Genomic DNA, 16,913 nt, shown 5'->3' on the forward strand with positions numbered 1-16,913 from the left:
AAGGTGTGGAAGAAAAGGGTGGAAGAGAGCTATGAGAAGAGAAGCGATGTAGGAGGGGGGATGGGGGGAACAAGGGGAGAAGGAAAGACAATATAATCCACATTGTCTGGTAAAAAAAAAAAAAGGGAAGAAAAAAATGATCAATGTCAGGCAGGAGGTGAAATTCTGCGATGCCGTTGCTATGGGGATGCTCAACGTTATAATTACTATTAAAAACAGACAATTGTCTCCTTTTCTCTACCTACTAAATTCATAGTAGGCAAACTTTTAGACAATCTAATCCACATGGTCTGGTAACAATTGAAAAAAAAACACACTTTACAATCTTGTGGGTAGAGCTGATACCAGGAATGGATCACGAATCTAACTAGCTGGTGGTATCAATGACTGTGACATCGATGTCAAGTTCAGAGTTAGCAAAAGGATACATGTTGTTGTGCTGGTTGCCATGGTTACCCCGTACTTCCTTCAACCAGTCATTTAGCTGTTGAAGTTTCAGCTCAGTAGCGACCTCCGAGTGATTGGATTGACTCTGCTCCGCTGTTGCCATGGATACCATCTGCTCCCTACAGAGATAAAAAAAATCGCCAAAAAATGAATAAAAAACCAAACAATAGAATGTTCAGATTGTTGACGTAAGTCTTAGAACTGGCTTAAATGTTAGTGACTGAAATAAGGTGAATGTCAGGAAAGTGAACTAGCAAATCTTTGATGGTTCATAATAGTTCCTACTTTGACTAATAATGTTTTGTCCAACAAAATTAATTTTTCAAGCAATTGTACAAACTTCATATTCCCTCTTTGTCCCACAAAATAATGCAAGAGTAGTAGAATTGTCGACACTTTATTGACCATTTTACCTGAGTGGTGGTTCATCGTCAGTTCATCCCTGAGGTGATAGGAAGGGCTGGGGGGAAATAAATTTCTTTCGGTACACAGGTTGAATAACCCGACAAGCACACATATACCTCTAATTAATGACCCTCAGGTCAGGACAGTTTATTGACTTACCTGGCTGGGATGTAACCGGTAAACTTTGAATCTCCATCTTTAGTTGATGGGAATCCGGCAGCTATTAAAGCTCCTTTGATGAAAGGTCTGTGATCTGAGAGAAAAAAAAATAAAAATACATGGTAATGCTAGCAATGTAACCGGTGTAGCCAGATGTAACCGGTAAACTTGGAGTCCTTAGACTGAATCTTTAGTTGACTTTGTTACTACGAAATCAACAACAAAATTCTCCTTTTAACAAACACTTTCTCAAATATCATTCACACCAACCTCCAAAGTAGGATTTCCATTTCCTCTCCAAGGCTTCATCGGCCGTTTCCCTCATGGGCGGCGGATGGAAGTTCGACTGTGGCAACGAGGAATTCTGAAGACTCGCTGGCAGATATCCCCCCATTGGTTGATCGACAGGATATCTTGCATATTCATTAGGTCTTGAATATGCATCATATCTGTATGGTCTGCCATATGAATATACATGAGAAGTGGGATAGTCATTCGCCGCCGCTGGAGTGTGGGCGTCTTGTCCGGGAAGTCTGTGTTGAACAGACGAGGATGTCGTGGTTGTCTGGAGGTTCAGCATGGACATGACACTTTGTAACTGTTCGTTCATCTTGTTCAGGGAGGTCGTAATCTGCTCCAAGTCTTGACTCTTGGCTCGGCTTCTCGGCGAGTGAGGATGGCGGGAAAGATGACCTCTCGTGGGACTAGATTTGGGGTGAGCTCGAGGGGAAGTGTCTGTGGATGACGAATGAAGAACATGAAACTTGTTACAAACACCAAAAACTTTCACATTTAGCATTGCATAGACTGGAACTGTCAAACACTGTCCAACTTGTGGAAATATTTGTATTACACCTAATCTAGCTACGACATCGAATGTGTACATTGTTTATTGCTCCTTTCAAATTTGTTATTCCTTTGTTTTCCCCAGTCGGTGTTCCATTGTTCATTTACCTATGTAAGACAAAAATGCGGTTACAATCATTTGTCCACATTTTACAGTTACTATCCATACACAACAGAATTTTGTGTCCCACAAATTAAATTTTATTTAACATGTAAATGAAATGTTTCATTTGTTTTCCTTCAGAGGTTTTCATTCCTGTTCGATATAGTTTTTTTTTTAAACATTCCTTTTCTTTATTCAATCTTGTTAGACTAAAGTTTGCTTTAAATAACATAATTTGGTTTGAAATAATTCTTCTCACTGAGCACTTGAAACGAAAGAAGAAAAAAATGGGAAGAAGATCTTGGAGATAAAACGGAGGAAACTTCAGTCGTTTATTTTTCCTTCTTCATTAGAATTCTAGCAAGGACTGATATAGAGAGAATTGTTATTACATTACAAGTCATTGAATAGTTAGGGTCAATCAAATGCTTCTGAATCCTGCATTTATTGGAATAATATATACCGATAGCTAAAAGTTTGATGTTTAACAAAAATGCCGCAACATTTCTATATCTGTGCTGTACTGTAGGTCTAAACCATATTTTAACATCATTTTCTATTATAAAGATTTTAATGTTTTCATTTTTTTAAATATTTTTTAAAAGTTCATCAAATTTTGAAGAATGCATCTGGCAACAAAATCTAAGTTTGTGATGTCATCATTGGCAATGAAACTGACAGATGTCGTTATTTTCTATTATCATCATGTACAAATTAATTTATTCAAAATACAACAAAACTGTTAGCAAAATGCTTATCTACTAATAAGCTTGTGTAAGAGAACGTGTAAAAGTGTTAAGTTTGCCTGACGTACCCTAGCAGGATCTAAGCCTCTGAAGAAGATCCTCCTTCGGGCCAACTTACTTTTAAAAATTCATTTATTCACGGAGGGAAAAAAAATTCTTGATGTTCTAATGCTTTGTGCACGTACCGATGAAAACATGGACAACTACACATACAATACAAATGTGTCACATTTCCAGCGACCAAAAAGCAACAACAATATTATAATCACAGGCGAAAGGAGCTCTTGCAGAGCGTCTTCTGTGATTATATATCACACCGATCACCATTTCTACATTCCACTTTCTGGGAGAAGAGAAGGATTTATCTGGTGGAGTGAACTTGACATTCAACCCAACCATATCTAGAGTTAACAATTCAAGATATTGAGATGGGTTTGGTCTTCCAGCGACATATTTTCCGTCATCGGAATTTCGAATCCCTTTGACGAGACTAAGATCTAGCCTTTTCCCTCACCGTGATTCTGGGCTCCGGTAGACTGGTCACTAAGGCTACTGCTGTGGTCAGATTCACTGAGGGACAGACTGGCTGCTCTCCCGGTGCGAGATGACTGGAGCGCACCGGTCCAGGGTTGGACCTCCTCTCGGTCATCCTAACAATAAAGAAAAAGAACCAAAATGAGAGAAGATGAGGTAACTTGTACAGATTTACTTGAATTGACAAAATAAAACTACAGTTTAGTCAGTTTAGTAGTCTTTATATAACAAATACAAACAGACGTCAGAATACATAAAAATAGTCAGAATACATAACAACTAGAATACATACAAATTTATGGAGTCAGAATACATACAAATGGAGTCAGAATGCACACAAATAGAGTTGAAATACATACAAATAGTCAGATTACATATAAATGGAGTCAGAATACATACAAATAGAGTCAGAATACATACAAATGGAGTCATAATAGATACAAATAGAGTCAGAATACATACAAATAGAGTCAGAATACATACAAATAGAGTCAGAAAACATACAAAGAATAATATAAACATGTATGCTTAGATAAACCTCGGCCATTCTTTAAACAACGAGAGGGTCAGAGAGAGAAGTACTGATTGTAGCGAATGGCCTGTCAGAATCACACATTCTAAGCATACACGGCTGTAGCAATGTGTAGTGCCGGCCAGTGCACGACTATTGCATGACTTTTTAATTAAAGTTAATCTGAAAACTTTACTTTTCCCAGGTGGGCTTAAAATCTTGCAAGGGATCCCAGCTGCCTAACATCAAGAGGATTAGATTTACATTACAAGGATTAGTCTTCCAGCACACACACATAAATATATATATATATATATATATATATGAACAGTATGTTTATGCTTAATGCTTACAAAGCCAGATGTTGCACTATCTATATACGACAGGCACAAGGCTAATTCACAGTCGTGCTAATCATGGAGGGAGGGCGGTGTTGTAAGGTATGACGTAACCCTAAGCCAGACTTAATGTATTTGTATTTACACACATATACCAACAGAGTCATCCTTCAGCTATGACGCTAGATTTTTCCACCAGTTGTGACCGACAAGACTTAGTTTTGTGCCCAATCCCTGCCTGGCATATAGCCTGACTTCAAAGCCTATTTTTATTTTTGGCAGTTTAAGTTCTTACAAATTGCTGGTATCAAGACTATGTCATTAATATTTAATAATTACAACGAAGTACCTGCAAGAGTGCTTCTTTCACCGACAGAAATAAATTCCACCGGCGACGTTTAAAATTTGCACATATCGTATGTCGCGTCATAGATATACTAGAAATCAACATTTAACATTGTGCCATTAAATCTTGTGCAATAGACCTTAAAAAATTTACCATCATTTAGGCACATGGTTTTTAATCCAGTTACATCCAGAACTCTTTGTTAGATGTAGGATTAATACTGCTATGAATATATAGTTAGGATACAGTCAAAAATGCGTATTATTTTTCTTTGCTCTTGCCATTCCAAGAACTTCACACAGTGACTTACAACTTTGTATGACACTAGTACTGTACAACTTTTGCTACACTGTATGTCATAATACATATTTCTGTTGCCATTCCATAACAATATTTGTATTTTATTATTTGAAAATAATTATTTTTGATGTGTGATGTGATTTTCTTTTCCCTTTAGTTTTTGTTCCTTCCATTTTTAACCACGGTTTTCATCCACCTATATATATCTTTTTCTTACATTTAGGACAAAAGTTCCATCTATATTGATCTATTTTATAAGATGACAATAAATTATTTTTATATGAATATGAAATATGATATTCTTCTCCCTTCAGTTTTCAAAACATTATCAAACTTTTTTGTAAAAAATGAAGGGATAGAACAGTTTCACACTAAAAAATGGCCTACATCACATTTTGCCATTTTATAAATTTTTCTGGAATTTTCCGAAACTTTCTCGAAGAGAACACAAAATGATTCCTAATGTGTAAACATACACCTAATGTGACTTTGGCATTTATAAACCATTCCCAGAGTTGAAAAGTTTAATTCAAAAGAGATGCCAGTGGAACCCGTATTAGGTATTCAGATTGCTACGCTGTACATAAATAACTTGTAAATATTTGATTGAAAAATCATCTTGTGACTGGAGCCAAAGAATATCAAAATACATCAAATAAACACCAATGTTGGCTCACGCTGGGAATATTGCTAACATAATATGTATATATATGTCTGTTACAATTTGAAAGAGGCTTTGATAATATTTAATAATAACTTACCAAACAATTTGAGTTAACCTTTGATCAGAGTCATACCAAGTTAGATAGATATTAATAGAATGAAATTTAGATATGAACAACATGATAATAAAAGTTGAGCTTTCGCTTCAATTGGTGACACCAAGGGTAAATTTTTTTTCTTAAAGGCTTTAAAGAGAATTATTGAAAAGTAAAGAGCCATTTTTGAAATAAAGGTTTTTAAAGGTTTTAAAGGTGTTAAGTCATTTAATAATCGTCAGTCAAACCTTTTTACATACATATAATAAAACATATCGATTGGGCTACTCTCAAAACTGCCTGTACAGTCACTGATACGCCTGAGTTATTCAGGAATTTAGGAAATTACCTTGGCAATTTTTCGTTTGAGAGGCCATAGTTGCAAAATTTCTAATGCCCTTCAAACATTGTAAGTTTCCATTCAAATATTGAAGGCAACATCAGTAGTTTTGAAATTTCCTGAGGTATGGTTGTTTCAAAGTAAATAACTTTGTGCGAGATGTGTAATTAATTTTTTCTTCAATTAACAAAAATTATGGGAAAAAGATAGAGTAAGGGTTCAATTTGACAAATTAGCATAATCTGTGTTAATAAACCTTTGAAACATGAAGAGAATAAAAAAGGTTTGCAAACTGTCACTTTACCGTAAGACGAACCCGCAGTTTCGCACCATGACAAGGCAGAATATTTTGCTAACAAAGTTTGGTGGCCCCCCGCCCCCCCAAAAAAGAAAAAAAAATTGTTATGTGGTGTGATTAAGGAATATCAAATAATCATCGTTCTAAATATGAAACAAAAATGAAGAATAAAACAATACGTTCCCCAAACTGACCCTGTGGCTTGGTAGCAGGTTGGAGTTTGTATGCTTTTCACTCATGGGAACCACTACGATACATTTAGAACGCATATTTTGCTGAGGAAATAAACTACCCCTCTGTCCCCTACTTCCTGTCCCTCCCACCACTCCCCCAAAAAAAAGACACCCCAACCCAAGTTCCAATACATTTAAAGTTTTATACCTCTGGTACTCTGCACTTTCACTTTTTGTATAGTCTGCAACCATTAAACTGAATGTAAATTAGGGTAAACAGCCGTATTCTCTTGATTAGTAACAAAAATGGTACGGATTGGGATTATTTGGGTGAACAGAACAAGAGTGACTCCTCTTCTGCAGTATCATGAATCTCTGGTTAATCCCTGTTAATCTGGTTAAAACCTGTATACTGGTTAATCCCTGTATACTGGTTAATCCCTGTACTGGTTAATCCCTGTATACAGATGATCTCCCAGTCGCCGAACTCAACAAACGCTGCGGCAAACGAGACTCCGATTTGTTTTCAATGCCAAGACTTTGTTTCTTTGATTGATGTGTGAACTATTTGTCCAAGAAAAAAACCTAGCCCATCACTTATCATCAATTATGTGATCTATAATTTCTTTGCTGATAAGAGGCAGCGGCATTAACACAAAGATCAAGAGACTCTGCCAAAAGTTAAAAGACTAACTACCGTCATCGAGCTAACTTCACAGAAGTACAAACGTTGGAGTGTTAACTTTTGGACCTCCTCGCCTCCCCACAACTACCCCCTGTCTCTCCTACCCCCTGCAACCCCCCAGCCTACCCCTTCCAAAATATTGGGGGTTTGTTATCCCAAAATTGACCCTATACATTTATAATCAAAATTGCTGAGGAAATAAAGTATCCCTCTGTAACCTACAGTACTTCAGGCAATCCCACCTCCCCCCAAATCCCAGAAAAGGAGAGAAAAAAGTTAATATTTGTTGGATTTCTAGACATTCTATAAAGTTTATACATCAGTGCACTTTGACCTTGTGTATTCAGATCAGTGACCCCCGAAAAATTGAATGTTTAAAGGGAAACAGCCATGTTCTAATTAGCAATTTAGAAATTGATACAACTAGGGATAAGTAGGGTGAGCATTTAAGTACAATTCTACTTGTGCAATATTCGTTAATCTTCAGTTATTTGGGGGGGGGGGAAAGACGAAAAAAACCCCACTGTTCACAGGTGATCGATCTCCCAGGAGCTAAGCTGGAGAAAATGAGCTGAAGCAAATAGATTTGTTTTCAATGCCAAAATTTAGGGACACTATCTGGTAGAAAATTTAAAAAGTTCCATCTTCTTATTCTTTGGTTTAAATGCTTGATTGACGTGTGAATTATTTGTTTGAGATAAACTGAGCCCATCACAACACGTTCCCTAGTTTCTTTGATTTGAAAACGCAGAACGTTCACTGCGTGTTTTGTTGGCATGACCAAGATTATTAACCTAGTTTTGTTGATAAAGATTTTAATATTGATTTTAATTTCTTTGCTGACAAAAGGCGGCATAATCACAAAGATGGAGAGATTCCGTCAAAAGTTACAGACTAACTAGCTTTATCAAGCTAACTTCCCAGAAGTGTCAATATCCCATTCATCAAAAAGGTCATGAACGTATGATAGGGGTGCTACAGCATATCGACTTTGCTTCAGTGACCTTTTGGCCTAATGCAGAGACCTTTAAGGCAATAAGATCCCTAGCAGACTTCACCACACTATTGCTAACGTATTGTCACGTCATGACTAAAACAAATATGGACCTTATGAATATTAACTAAAATACTATGACCTCATCACAATTAAATGATACACTGTGACTTCATTGGCTACATATTGTATCATCTTGACTAAAACAAATATGGACCTTATGAATATTCACTAAAATACTATGACCTCATCACTACTAACTGATACACTCTGTCTTCATTGGCTACATATTGTATCATCATGACTAAAACAATGGGAACCTTATGAATATTTACTAAAATACTATGACCTCATCACTACTAACTGATACACTGTGTCTTCATTGGCTACATATTGTATCATCATGACTAAACAAATGTGAACCTTATGAATATTTACTAAAATACTATGACCTCATCACTACTAACTGATACACTGTGTCTTCATTGGCTACATATTGTATCTTCGTCATCATGACTAAAACAAATATGAACCTTATGAATATTCACTAAGATACTATGACCTCATCACTAGTAACTGATACACTGTGACTTCATTGGCTGCATATTGTATCATCATGACTAAACCTAAGTTAACCTTATGAATATTCACTAAAATACTATGACCTCATCACTACTAACTGATACACTGTGTCTTCATTGGCTGCATATTGTATCATCGTAACTAAAACTAATGTGAATTTTATGAATATTCACTAAAATACTATGACCTCATTACTACTAACTGATACACTGTGACTTCATTGGCTATATATTGTATCATCATGACTAAAACAAATGTGAACCTTATGAATATTCACTAAAATACTATGACCTCATCACCAGTAACTGATACACTGTGTCTTCATTGGCTACATATTGTGACTTCATGACCCCATTATTAATACATTGTAACCACATGACTGCAAACTGAAAATATTGCCATCTCATGACTAAATAATGTTAACTATCATGTAAAGGAACAATGGGTTAATGTAACCTCATGTTATGTATGTACAAATTTTGCAAAGCAGTTTTTGAAGGGTTCTGAATTTTGTCTCCAATATAAAAAAAAACTATGTATAAACTGTGTAGATAAAACCTGCTATCCATGTTAACACTTGTAAAGCAATCTGCCCTTTTTGGATAGAACTCTGCCATGCAGTACCGAATAAATTTATTCCCTGGTATATATACTGCAGAGTTATCGTATCAACAGCTAAGTGCTCGGCCTGTATAAATGGCAATATTAAAGGATTGGATCAGGTGTTTGACATGTCTCTTTTTGTATGAAAGAGCACAAAAAGACAAAAAAGAACAGTGAAGAAACTACCATGATAGCATGCTCTGTTAAGGAGATATGACACTTTGAAGATATCAAAATTTCTTTGAAAACCACTGGTGTAGAAAGACTTACTGTGAGGGTGTGACATCATATCCTCACTTCCTTAACATTTGTGAATAGATTTCTTTAAAAATTATTTACATTTTTTAACACATTTGAAAATAATATAATCAAAAATTCGTCAGATATTTAATCTCAAATACTTCCTTTGACAAATATGAGATCTCCTGACATATCTTTTGGTTGAAAGTCATGAAATCTCACAAAATATTTAGAGAAAAAAACAAAAGACTTTTTCAGGAATGTGAGGATGTGACATCACAGCTACTCTGATTTCAGCAGTTTACTACACAATCTGATAAAACTTTACACTTGAATACCTCTTTCACCGAAAAAGATATTCGAACAGTTTTTTTTCACCATAGTGTTCTTTTATTGTCCTCTTTCATTTAACATAAACATGTACGACAACTGAACCAATCCTTTAATCACTGTAGAAGTGATTGTTCTTCCCGCTCCAGAGCGTGACCTTTATTTGATTTTAACCTATCGACGTTCTTCTGTCATTTACCGTGCTGGATGTTGACACGACCATAATAATAAACTCACTTATTAAATGTCTTATCATAAACTTCTCATATTTAACAGAGATGATATCAATATACAATATGACAAAATGATAGAAGCAGATAAATAAATGACACATCAGTGCAGATATCTCAAGCAAATGAAACATTTAAAAACTCTTGTGTTAAAGAATGACAAAAAAACAAAAAGACTAAGGAATAAAATGGAGGCCAGCCAAGGGTGTGTCATGGTTGGATATCAATCAAATTTGAATCTCTGAAAATGTGTTGGACTTGTTGTTGTGTACTGTTATTGATGTGCAACTACCTTGAGCAAAGGAACATATCCATGGCCGACTTTATTATGTATGTCTCTGCAAGTCACCCTTTCAAAGTCATGGTCAGGTTGTTGTACTCAACAGTCAGTAGGTCATGCACAAGTTGTTTTCAAATTAATTCTGTGCCTAAAAGTCATCCACTAAATAGATCATGGATCTATATACAGGGATGTGCCTGCACTTGGCCGCCTCCCCCAGCACTAAAAATTACCGCCCAGCACTGTCTTAAATATTGTGAATTCCGCCCAGCACTATTTTCATCTAAAATCCTGACATTCTTAACAATATATTCAACATAAATTGGGCCTAGCCTATGCCAAAACCATACAGACTAATAATTCATCAGTTACGCATGTGAGAAACATTACTTACGGTTCTCAATCGGTCCCTTAAAATCTCATTGAAACCAACTAATAACTTTTACCAGGTACGTAATATATTTCACTAATAAAAAATGGCAATTGTTAGCAAAACTAGTTTTTGTGTATGTGCTTAAAAAGCTACACAAGTGCCAGCATTTGGCACCTTAAAAAAAACAAAAAATTTTCTCAAAGAGAAGGACCCCCTCCCCCCTAAAACCCCTCCCCCAGGACGGCAATCAGTATACCCGGCACTCAGGAAATCCTGGGCACATCCCTGTATATATATATTGCTTCTTCAAATTAATTTTGTACCAAAAGCCAGTAGTTCATTGCACAAGCTGTTTCAAATTAATATTGTACCCACAATTCACTAGTTTGTGCACAAGTTGTTTCAAAATAAATTTTGTGCCTGCAATTCATACCCTTACATAGGTCATATACTGGTTGTGCTATCTTTGTGGCTTGCAGTCCAGAGTTTTGACTTATTGGCATTTCAAAATGGTAAGCACATCAAATAGTGCACTTCTAATCGAATGGCATTAGTTTTTTTTTTGGGGGGGGGAGGGGGGTGTGTGGGAGGGTAAACTTTGGATATTGCAACTTTTCATACTAGTGAGGTGCCAGACATTAATACCTCCTGGTCAGGCCGATCGACAAACATGTCACAAACTATGTGCTGATAGAGATTGCCGGATCATGAAAGTTGGGGTTGAGATTATGTAAAAATTGCATAGTATTTGAAAGGAGTGGTGGATAACATTCGAGTGAATGAACTGCGAGATATGTCTGTGTAAAAGATTTAAAATATTCCCCAGGATGGAGGTGGGCTTTAATTGGTGTAAATATAGACCGACTACCAGGAGCTGTGGATGTGGACATGTTAATGAAGTGTGGTAAGACATGGCTTTAATAAACAGCAGACTATGAACAGACATGAGCTTTATCCGTGAATTCGCGGATTATCTGTGATTTCTTTTCTACCTTTTCTACGGGGGCAAAAACTAGTATCCTAACACACTGTAGCATGTGCAAACGTGAGCCTATACCACAATTTTTGCAAAGTTTGGTGTTTTGTTTTTACCCCAGGCTCATCCATGTATGAAGACAGGGGGGGTTAAACATCCGTCAGAATGAATAGAATATTGTGGGCATATGGGAGAGGGGGGTAGGGAGGGGGTGGAGTAATTTTGGTGTTCACGTGGAATAAATTATGAGGAACGGAAGGATACCGCCGATGCACTAGACAGAGAGCTCAGGTGAAGGCGCTGGTTTTCTTGGTGATTATATAATCATATATAGAGCGAATTTGTAACATACACAGTGAACAGTTGTGAAGTGAGAGAGAGAGAGGCGGGTGGGGAGGATGAGGGTGGGGAGGGTTGTTTGGTGTGAGAATAGACTAACTTATGAACAATAACGTATTGGTGAAAAAAAAAAACTTGTCTATGCAAATTTATAAGTGTGAATTAATAAAAAAAACCTTCTAGCAATTTTAATATACCAAATCTTTGAAGGGAAACTGTTGAATTTTAAATATCTATGTAAAGCTAACAAAAAAACTGCTTGAGTTGCATCTCAACTAAACTACTTGGAGTGTTAGTACAGTGGTTAACACCGGTGCCTTTCACTCATAAGGTCCCCGGTTCGAGTCACTCCCAGATTAATCTATGTCGTCAAGTTACAGAGTTGTTGACAATTGACAATTCATAATCGTGGACGTTAAATATGAATGTAAGAGACTGACTTCGGTCAGCTTGTGGCTTTGATAAGCCAATGTGGCTTCTTCGCAAGTTCCTGTTGGCAGGAGAATATAATATACATACATACATCGTTGATTGCTCTTCCCTCGATATAACCAAAACTTGTTGACTTACGTGAAGGGAATGCTTGAGTTTCTTGATGTGCTGCTCTTTCTCTCGCAGCATTCTTCGACTGGAAGTGACATGAAGATATGCCTTATCTAGCTCGAGGGCTTCCTGTGATACATAAACAGGAAAACAATCAAACAGAAATAATATAAAACAAGATATTAATAACAAAAGACACAAAAAACAATAGATATTAATAACAATTCACACCACAAAAAGAAGATATTCATAAAAAAATAAAATAAAAAAATTATTAATAACATCAGAGACAAAACATAAACAAGATATTGAGAACAGAACACAAAAATAAAAGTTATTAATAACAAAACACACAAAACAAAACAAGATATTAATAACAAAACACACAAAACAAAACAAGATATTAATAACAAAACACACAAAACAAAACAAGATATTAATAACAGAACTCACACACAATAAAAAACAAGATATTAATAACAGAACACACACAATAAAAAACAAGATATTAATAACAGAACACACACAATAAAAAACAAGATATTAATAACAGAACACACACAAAACAAAACAAGATATTAATAACAGAACTCACACACACAAAACAAGATATTAATAACAAAACACACAAAACAAAACAAGATATTAATAACAAAACACACAAAACAAAACAAGATATTAATAACAAAACACACAAAACAAAACAAGATATTAATAACAAAACACACAAAACAAAACAAGATATTAATAACAGAACTCACACACACAAAACAAGATATTAATAACAAAACACACAAAACAAAACAAGATATTAATAACAAAACACACAAAACAAAACAAGATATTAATAACAAAACACACAAAACAAAACAAGATATTAATAACAGAACACACACAATAAAAGTTATTAATAACAAAACACACAAAACAAAACAAGATATTAATAACAGAACACACACAATAAAAGTTATTAATAACAAAACACACAAAACAAAACAAGATATTAATAACAGAACACACACAATAAAAGTTATTAATAACAAAACACACAAAACAAAACAAGATATTAATAACAGAACTCACACACACAAAAGAAACAAGATACGAATATCAAAACACAAAATTAAAAAAAAAGGAAAGAAGTGTTTAATACAAACAAAAAAAAAACAAGATATAAAACAAAAGACACAAAAACAAAAGATATTAATAACATAACACCCCCCCTCCAACAAAATGAAAAAAGGGGATAAAATGCAGTAATTTTGTGATGTTTCTCATTTTGTAAAAAAGAATCCCTTTTACATCTGTTAGTGCAAAGGAAAAAAAAATAGTCTACAGATTTTGCAGTTATAAGTGTCATACCATGAGTCAAAGCAACAAACAAATAAACAACTTTAAAACAAAGAAGGAGGTAAATGGAACAGAGCAATACCAAAAGAAAACGATAAAAATATATAAACGTGGAAGATGAAAAACTCCTTCTTTACAAAAGTTGACTAATCTGTTATTCTGTGAGGGAGATCTAACATATCGTATGTCACAACAGCTGTTTTATTTCTCTACTAGGCACTGAACAAGAAGGATAAAGTTGATATTCATATCTAATGTTATGGTGTTTGGTCTGATTAGCAACTTCCAAACACTTTCTCTTGACTTGCTATTATTCCAAATGTAATTTGCAAATAGATCAAACCTAGGACACTCTCCCAGAGAATAATTTGTCCGGTATCGGATCGCCAAATGCTATACAAAATGGTCAAGTTGCTATAATACAATCGTAAAGATGTACACAGCAGTGTTCTACACAGGAACTACACAGGAACTATACGGGAAGACAGGAACTATACGGGAAGACAGGAACTATACGGGAAGACAGGAACTATACGGGAAGACAGGAACTATACGGGAAGACAGGAACTATACGGGAAGAAAGGAACTATTCGGGAAGACAGGAACTATTCGGGAAGACAGGGACTATACGGGAACACAGTAACTATACGGGAACACAGGACCTATACGGGAAGACAGGAACTATACAGAAACAGGAACTATACAGGAAAACAGGAACTATACGGGAAGACAGGAACTATACGGGAAGACAGGAACTATAAGGGAAGAAAGGAACTATTCGGGAAGACAGGAACTATACGGGAAGACAGGAACTATACAGGAAGACAGGAACTATATGGGAAGACAGGAACTATTCGGGAACACAGGAACTATACGGGAACACAGTAACTATACTGGAACACAGGACCTATACGGGAACACAGGAACTATACAGAAACAGGAACTATACGGGAAGACAGGAACTATATGGGAAGACAGGAACTATACGGGAAGAAAGGAACTATTCGGGAAGACAGGAACTATTCGGGAAGACAGGAACTATACGGGAACACAGTAACTATACGGGAACACAGGAACTATACGGGAACACAGGAACTATACGGGAACACAGGAACTATACGGGAACACAGGAACTGTACGGGAACACAGGAACTATACGGGAACACAGGAACTATTCAGGAACACAGGAACTATACGGAAACACAGGAACTATATGGGAAACACAGGAACTATATGGGAACACAGGAACTATACGGGAACACAGGAACTATTCTGGAACACAGGAACTATACGGAAACACAGGAACTATATGGGAAAACAGGAACTATATGGGAAAACAGGAACTATAAGGGAAAACAGGAATTTGAAAATATTCAAGGAGGAAAACCAAGAATTCAGAGCCATCACAAATGCTACGCAAAATCTCAAGTAGAGCCTCGTCTTCTAGAGTACACCTCTCTTTCCAACGCGAGTATCAATGGTTTGTAAATAGTTATATAATCTACATTTGTCCTGATCCATTTGAGCATGCTTGGGTCTATCAGTAAATTACAGTAAGTTATGCATCTTTATTTCAATGTTATGGTTGTCCTTTAATCTTGAGAAACATTCTTGCTTTAATCCTTGGATGTTTAATGGTGGACTTATCTTGAATTAAAGTGTTGCATATATGCTTGTTTTCATGAAATAATTGCTGTGTTAAACTCTAAAGTTGGCTGGACTGTTTCTTCAAACTGCTAGATTGTGCTGGCATCTGTTTTTATCAGTGGTGCCATTTAAAAAAGTTTAAAGCAGTATGACCCTCACAAATTAACTTTTCAATAGTTGCTAATTCTAAGCGTACCAGGCAATTTTCACAAGTGATTTTTTTAAATGGAGTACGCAGTCATTTCCAAGGAGTTATGAACATTACAAACGATTTGCTCTTTGCAAACGAGAAGAAGAAAGAGCAAAGATAAAATTCTTTCTTGTATTTGATCATACAGACCCGTTCTAATCCCAGCCTGGCATCTTCCAAAACGGTTCCATCCTCCAGGTCTTGGCGTTGCCTCCAGGTACTCCATGCATCGTCCAGGGCGTTCTGTCGGGCCTTCAACGACTGTCTCTGTTTCCGCAGGAAGTCCTTTGCATTCCTGATGGCGCCGTTTTCTTCCTCTATCCTTAATCGAAGGGAACTTCAAAAACAAAAAAAGAGAAATTAGAAAATATGGAATTTTTCAATTATCGCTGCAAGAATAACAGGTTTCATTTCGATGATGTAGAAGAGATTTGTCGAAAATACAACTGGAAATATTTTCCTCAGTTTGAGCAATTAAAAGACCTGTGACTCGTCATAAATATCTATTTTGATATGTTGTCGACAGTTACCAAACACAGCTGCTATTCAGGGATGAGCCTGGGGTAAAAAAAATACAGAACTTTGCAAAAATTGCGGTATAGGCTCCAGTTTGCGTATGTTACAGTGTGTTAGGATAATAGTTTTTGTGCCCGAGGTAGAAAAGAAATCATGGTTATTCCGCGAATTGGCGGAAAAAGCTCATGCCTGTGCTATTTAGTCCAGGTTACAATTCTACCAGCCCTTTTTAATTTTGGAGAAATGTCCATTTAAACATCTGAGGTTCATCAATTAAAGTGACTGGACAGCAGAGTCTAACACAGGCCAGCAGATCAGTTTCTTCAGGTGCAAAAAATCACTCAAGAGTGAAATTATTGTATTATAATTAATATTCAAATATTTTTGACAGGAATAAAGGGCTGTAGGTTTAAAATAAGACATGACATTGTTTCAAAGAGCAACAGACTTCTGAAAATGCAACGGGCCATTATATTGATGATGGAGACATTTTGGTTAGAATAGTTACATTTAATACCATGTACATCTCGCAGTAGAACCACATATTTTGCCTACCCGACAATTTCTCTTTTGAATATGCTGCAGGTGCAAGGTAAGTGAAGATAAATTTCTTCAAAAGTTTGAAAGACTATATATTTAACATCTCATCCAGTGGCGGAGCTAGGGGAGTCAGGGGGCGAGAATGGTATGTACGGGCGTTTTCGACATTATCTAAGCGGAGCGCCACCACA

At 36.0% G+C, this 16,913-nt stretch overlaps 1 protein-coding gene across 1 annotated transcript in view; it reads right to left on the reverse strand.

Annotated features, from left to right (window-relative positions):
* LOC139976803 (uncharacterized) overlaps nt 1-16,913 on the reverse strand; it is a 63,608-nt gene that overhangs the window by 3,559 nt on the left and 43,136 nt on the right. Inside the window, exons 23-28 of the mRNA XM_071985594.1 lie at nt 15,817-16,003; nt 12,507-12,608; nt 3,221-3,356; nt 1,282-1,746; nt 1,012-1,105; nt 429-566 (exon numbers count right to left, since the gene is read on the reverse strand). Coding sequence (XP_071841695.1) covers nt 429-566; nt 1,012-1,105; nt 1,282-1,746; nt 3,221-3,356; nt 12,507-12,608; nt 15,817-16,003 — 1,122 coding nt within the window. The remainder of the gene's footprint in view (nt 1-428; nt 567-1,011; nt 1,106-1,281; nt 1,747-3,220; nt 3,357-12,506; nt 12,609-15,816; nt 16,004-16,913) is intronic.

This window comes from Apostichopus japonicus, chromosome 12 (assembly GCF_037975245.1).
Source record: "Apostichopus japonicus isolate 1M-3 chromosome 12, ASM3797524v1, whole genome shotgun sequence".
NCBI lineage: Eukaryota > Metazoa > Echinodermata > Holothuroidea > Aspidochirotida > Stichopodidae > Apostichopus > Apostichopus japonicus.